At 44.4% G+C, this 6,000-nt stretch overlaps 1 protein-coding gene across 1 annotated transcript in view; it reads left to right on the top strand.

Moving 5' to 3' along the window:
* Positions 1-613: 613 nt before the first annotated feature.
* The window catches only part of ipo9 (importin 9), a 66,230-nt gene continuing 60,843 nt past the window's right edge, over positions 614-6,000 (top strand). The window contains exon 1 of the mRNA XM_084316412.1: positions 614-844. Within this exon, the coding sequence (XP_084172538.1) occupies positions 676-844 (169 nt within the window). The 5' untranslated portion in view covers positions 614-675. The remainder of the gene's footprint in view (positions 845-6,000) is intronic.

Here is a 6,000-nt window from a genome sequence, read left to right as displayed (position 1 = left end):
ATGCCGTTTCAATGTAAGGTTATAAAAATAAACATATAAACATTCATATAATACAATAACCGAAATATATAGCTTTGGCTCCTACAGTAATACTTTCAATGTATACAATAGGTATAAACAAGCAAGTCCAAAAAGGCGAGCAAGAAGCCCAGCCAGTAACAAAATATAACCTGCAGTTTATTATGAGGGGTGTATTGTAGAATTTTAGTTGGTGCAATATATAGCACCACAAACTGAGGGATAAGTGGGTTAAGGCTCCCAGGCATATCGCCATCCATGCAATGTCATTGAGTTTCTGTCAATTGGTAATCAGATATTCGACTGTTGTTTGCTGCTGAATTTTAATCCAAGTGTATTCATTTATGTATTTGTTTTTTCAAAGTAAGAGAGAGAGAACGTCTCCCTTCCTCTCCAACACAATGTGTCATTGTATCATCCTCCCCGCCAGAGGGAGCTAGCTACACGACAGCTGGAGAAGAAAACAAAATCGTAAAACGGAAGCATGATATAATAATGGGAGGAAAAAAATGAGTTTCCACCTCAAAACCCCGCCTCCACGTTCCCACGCATTGGCGCGCGTTATGTCGCTGCTCCCCTCCCCGGCGGTGCACTGTGTCTGTAGCGGTGGTGGTGGACTAGCGGGCTGCCCCAGGCTGTACAGCAGCTGAGAACAACATGGCAGGCAGCATGAGTGCAGCGCGGACTCGCTCGGGTTCGGCCGCCGGTCCCGTTCAACAAGGACTGAAGGAGGCTTTAATCGAGACACTCACCGCGATCCTGTCGCCGGTTCAAGACGTGCGTGCGGCCGCGGAGGAGCAGGTCAAAGTGCTGGAAGTGACGGAGGGTGAGTCGCTGCTGACAGCGGGCTATATGATGCTAGCTGCTGGGGAGAGAGCTGGATCCACACTCATCATAATGGGCCTGTTGGGAATGATGGCAAACACATTCCTCCGGCCAACGCTTCACCAGCTATTCTACGCGTTGTTATTATTACCGAGGTTTACTAACTTTCTTTCTAGGGATGCAGTTTATTAAAGCTAGGTTGTTAACGTTACCCCGGATAGATAGCGTCCACATTGTCATCACGAGTTAGCCAAGTTAGCCAGAAAGCACTGTTCACTTGCAAACTTGCTAACAAAGTCAGTGACGTTATTAACGTTTTAGCACGCGTTGATTGAATCATAGCGTGTTGTTAGATTTGCACAGTCGAGCAGAACGAGCTGAAATATCAAGACCTGACATAATAATAACCATGATGATGCCATGTTGTGGACAGAGGAGCGGACCAGCACATCACCAGGCAGCAGGGACATGACAGCATTGTTCCCCTCACTGGCCTACATGCTGGATAGCAAGCAAGCCACCCTCTGGCATCATTGCCAAAACATTATAGCTTAAGATAGAGGCTTGTTATTTGAGACTGGGGGAATGCTAATGGTCCTTTAATCAAATCCCACTCGTGCCATGGTCACAGGTCGTCATGGCAACCACTGATGGATAGAATTACACATTTCTCCGCGAAGTTGTTTGCTTTGGGGTTCTCCCGCTTTAGCTGCCTTGTTTCCTGGATCATCATCATCAAGGAGTCGGATGATGATGAGGTTACTCCAAAGTCAGATCTTGGTAGAAAACAAAAGGCCTGTTCACTGTTGTTCACCCTTCTTTCACCCTTGTTGAATTGTTTTATATTATAAGGCCAGAAGAACTATGCAAATCCAAGTTGCCAGGTCTACTTTCCCCAGTTATTCGAATACAGTGGAAGTGGTGTCAGATTCACTAACGGCTATTAACACAGGGGACCAAAAGGTGGCTTGACTCAGTGACACTGACACCTATCGTCATTCATTCAGATAAACGTCTATAGGTGGACGGATACATAGGACCAGTGGCCAATGTACGGTTCTATTGTCCGTTCTTAATGCGTTCCTCCAGCCGCCAGTAAAAGGCTGATTGTGCAGGCTGTCTGTTGAGCCACACTGCAATGTGGCAGCTAGAATGACCCCGCCTGTGGCCTCTCTAGGGAGCCGCTGTATAGAACTGTCAGCAGTCACATTGTCTCCTCAGCCCTCTGATGTCACTCTTAGTTAAACCCAGAGAGAGAGTGAGAGAGCGATGGTACAGGGATAAGGTTGACTCTGACCCTGGCTAGATCTATTTCTCCTGCATGCTGCCTGCCTAACCAGGTTCTAACTACACTAGTGTTGTAGAGAGACGGTACTGTCCCAGCCTGAACAATAGCTCAGATTGTTCCTCAACCTTTTCCCCTCGGCAGCACCCAAATTGCATCAATTTGGTCTCTTTCTGCAGGACTTAGGTCATGGTTACACTGGTGTAAAACAGCAATGTTCTATTTTCGAATTATTACGTTTGCATGTCCAAGTTAAAAAGAAACGCAGTTTTGGCAGGAAAACGCGTTTTCCTAGTGGCAACGCTCAAAGGGTGTTTTCGTTTTGGAAACTCGCCGACAATGGTGCCATGTAGGGGTGCACCGATATATCGGTCGGGTATCGGTATCGGCCGATAAGTGCCTTGTTGACTGCTATCGGCCTATCGGCCGATAAGCTCAAATGTGCCGATAGCAGTTGCCGATAAATACCCATCAATTTGTGTAGCGTCAAAAGGCAAAAAAAAAAAAAAGTTCACTCGAGACCTACCTGCACAACGCCCGCCGTCCCCCACACACACACACAATCTACTGCATCAAAGTAACTACTTATGATTAACAAGGCATTCGTTTTGTGGCATTAGCGTTATATAGTTAGTGTTACACGGACAATAACATCAGCATATTATTATTACCCATAGCAGCAAGGCATTACTCCGAGTCCGTTCATTAGCTCGGTTCCATTCCGTACCCAACTACACATTCTGCAATCTGTTAATAAAGTTTTCAACCAGACAAATGTATAGAAAGGCTTTGTTTTATTATAACATTTGTTGCAGTAAAATCATTATGTCTCATTTGGTCATGCGTGGAGCGCCGGTCGGCGGGCCGGGCAGCTAACGTAGCTACGTTATTAGCTATTAGATGCAAGACTAACGTTACTGGTGAAAATGTGATTTGCGTTGGAATACTCCTTTGTCAACTTGCTGTACTTTGCTTGCAGGTCTGCAGTCATTATTGCTGCATTATGAATAACCCCAACTTTAGCCAAGGTAACGTTATGGCTAAACCTTTAACAATAGTTAACGCTAGCTTTCGGTTAGCTGTTCAATGCTATTAATAACAACTCCCCGTCAACACCCTCTCTCGGGAAGATGGCATTTAAGACTGCTGTGGTATCTGCTGTTAAAATGAAGTGTTACACGTTCAATAACAAGCATATTATTTACCCGAAGATAGCAGTAAACAAGGCATTACTCCGTTAGTCCGTTCATAGCTCGGTTCCATTCCGTTGCTCATTCTGTACCCAACTACACATTCTGCAATCTGTTAATAAAGTTTTCAACCAGACAAATGTATAGAAAGGCTTTGTTTTATTATAACATTTGTTGCAGTAAAATCATTGTCTCATTTGGTCATGCGTGGAGCGCCGGTCGGCGGGCCGGGCAGCTAACGTAGCTACGTTAAGTGTGTTCTGCTCTCGCAAACAGAACAATGGCGGCATGCCCGGCCGGAAGTAGAAAAATTTATAAACGCTTGCCGATTGGTGGTAAGGACAGCAGGAGGTGGGTGCTAGCGCCTAGCGGTGTGGCGTAATTGGCCGAATCGACTGTCAATCAAAATGGTTCCATTGCATTGGTTGAAAGCTCTGGTTGAGAGAATAGTATCCCGCTGCAGGCCGCAAGAATGGTTCCATTGCATTGGTTGAAAGCTCTGGTTGAGAAAATAGTATCCCTCTGCAGGCCGCAAGACGATACTGGGAGAGAGATAGTGATACCATAAACATATTTCTTGATGTTTCCTTTTTTTAAGTAAGTAAAGAGGCCTACAAATACAAACATACACATACAAATATACAGTAGTTTCATTAAAAAAAAAAAAAAAAAAAAAAAAAAAAAAAAAAAAATTACAAATACTTATATACAAATATACAAATATCGGTATCGGTATCGGCCGATAGTGTTAGTTGAACAATCGGTATCGGCGGCCAATTTTCATATCGGTGCATCCCTAGTGCCATGTAATTTGCGCAAGCCAGATACGGAGCCATTCTGCCCAATGCCCATGCGCAGTAGAGACCCGCACGGTTATTTCCAGTGTTTACAGCAGAGCTGTCCCAAGTAGCTGCGGCTACCAACGTGTTGTCAAGTTATTGTTATAAGGAGCCCAGTCCAAAACTACAACAGTCTGCATACCCTTAACAATTGTGTGTATTGAGCCGTATTGTATTGTACCCATTCTGCAATCTGTTAAATAAAGTTTTCATCCATTTCTACTAGCGTTAACTTTATTACGTTAATAGCCTCGATGCTAACTATATACATGGATGGAGAATGCCATTCACATTTGCATGTAGCTAACAACATCGGAGATCTTTTTGTGAGACTAAACTATCCGCTCTTGGTGGTAAATTGTGTTGATGTTGGTTTTGTTTCATCAACAAATGAGAGGCAGAACACCGTGAATGTATCCGTTTTGTTTATTGCACTTTTATTGCACTTTCTTTGCTGAAAAATAAATGCTACGTTGGCTAAATGGCTCATGCGAGGTATTTAAAGATGGTGGATTGTTGTTTTTTAGCAGGAAGTGTAGTGGCACGTTCAACCTTTCTGATTGGTTGAAAATGGCCTTCATCAGGGGAGGAAACTAACTTTTTGGCTTACCAGCCAACTGGCGAGTATCTGATTTTTTTTACCAGCCAAACAGATTTTTTACCAGACAAAAAAAATCGCTAATTGTGATAATTACTTCTTTGTATGTCAAGCCGCGTCAATGTTGTGTATGCATCTGGGTAGGCACACTGTGCCTTTAAGACAGCACGGTGGTCTTACGACAGTGCTGTGAAGTACCGTCAAGTGTTGTGGTAACGTCAGTTGGGTTGGTGTGCTGTTGTGCACAGTGCACTGGTTGAGCTAGCCCCTTTCGTGACTGCGATGTGCAAGCCAGGGGCTTTTGAGCATGAAATAAAATGTCTAACCTTAGGTCGTAGTCCGGTGCTTTTTTGGAAACATTATAGTCATAACAGATACACCTAGCTGGCTGCTTTGAGCACACGGGGCTAACGTTAGCTAGCAAGCAGCTATAGCTAAAACGCTAACTAGAAGCTAACCACTGTATACAGTTCCAGTAGACTAACATTACACCTCTGTGATTTAAATGTGTCCTTAGTAACTTATACTCGAGGGTTGTACTAGGGTTGGATGCAGTTCCCCGTTGGTCAGTCTGTCTGTTTTCCATCTTCTGCTGTGTTTAACGTTATCTGTTTGCGAGTGCTCCTGATGGCTAGCCTAGTACCGCAGGACTTTTATTATTATATGTCCGCGGGTTGGCCAGTACTGCGCAAACGTTTATTAAACATTCTATGTCCGCGGGTGGTCTTGTGCAGTGCTCTCGTGGCAACTGTCAACTAAAGCGAACACTCAGAAGACGCGCACCGTTTGCCAGTGCAGTGATTGCAGAATGTTTTATTTTTTTGTATACTCGCCAGCAGGGGAGGAAACTAACTTTTTGCCTTACCAGCCAACTGGCGGGTATCCGATTTATTTTACCAGCCAAACGTAAAAAATACTAGCATTTGGCCAGTAAAGTGGCCTAATTTCCTCCCCTGGCCTTCATGTTTGAACTACATCGCCACCTACTGCTTTGGCATTGTACTATATACATCACTGTGCTTAGGAGGCAAAACGATGTCTAATTTTAGGGGTGCACCGATATATCGGTCGGGTATCGGTATCTGCCGATAAGTGCCTTGTTGACTGCTATCGGCCTATCGGCCGATAAGCTCAAATGTGCCCATAGCAGTCGCAGATAAATACCCATCAATTTGTGTAGCGTCAAAAGGCAAAAAAAAAAAAGTTCACTCGCGACCTACCTGCACAACGCCCGCCGTCCCCCAC

The sequence above is a fragment of the Notolepis coatsorum genome (assembly GCF_963971535.1).
Source record: "Notolepis coatsorum genome assembly, chromosome: 6".
NCBI lineage: Eukaryota > Metazoa > Chordata > Actinopteri > Aulopiformes > Paralepididae > Notolepis > Notolepis coatsorum.
This window is presented reverse-complemented; position numbering and strand designations above follow the sequence as displayed.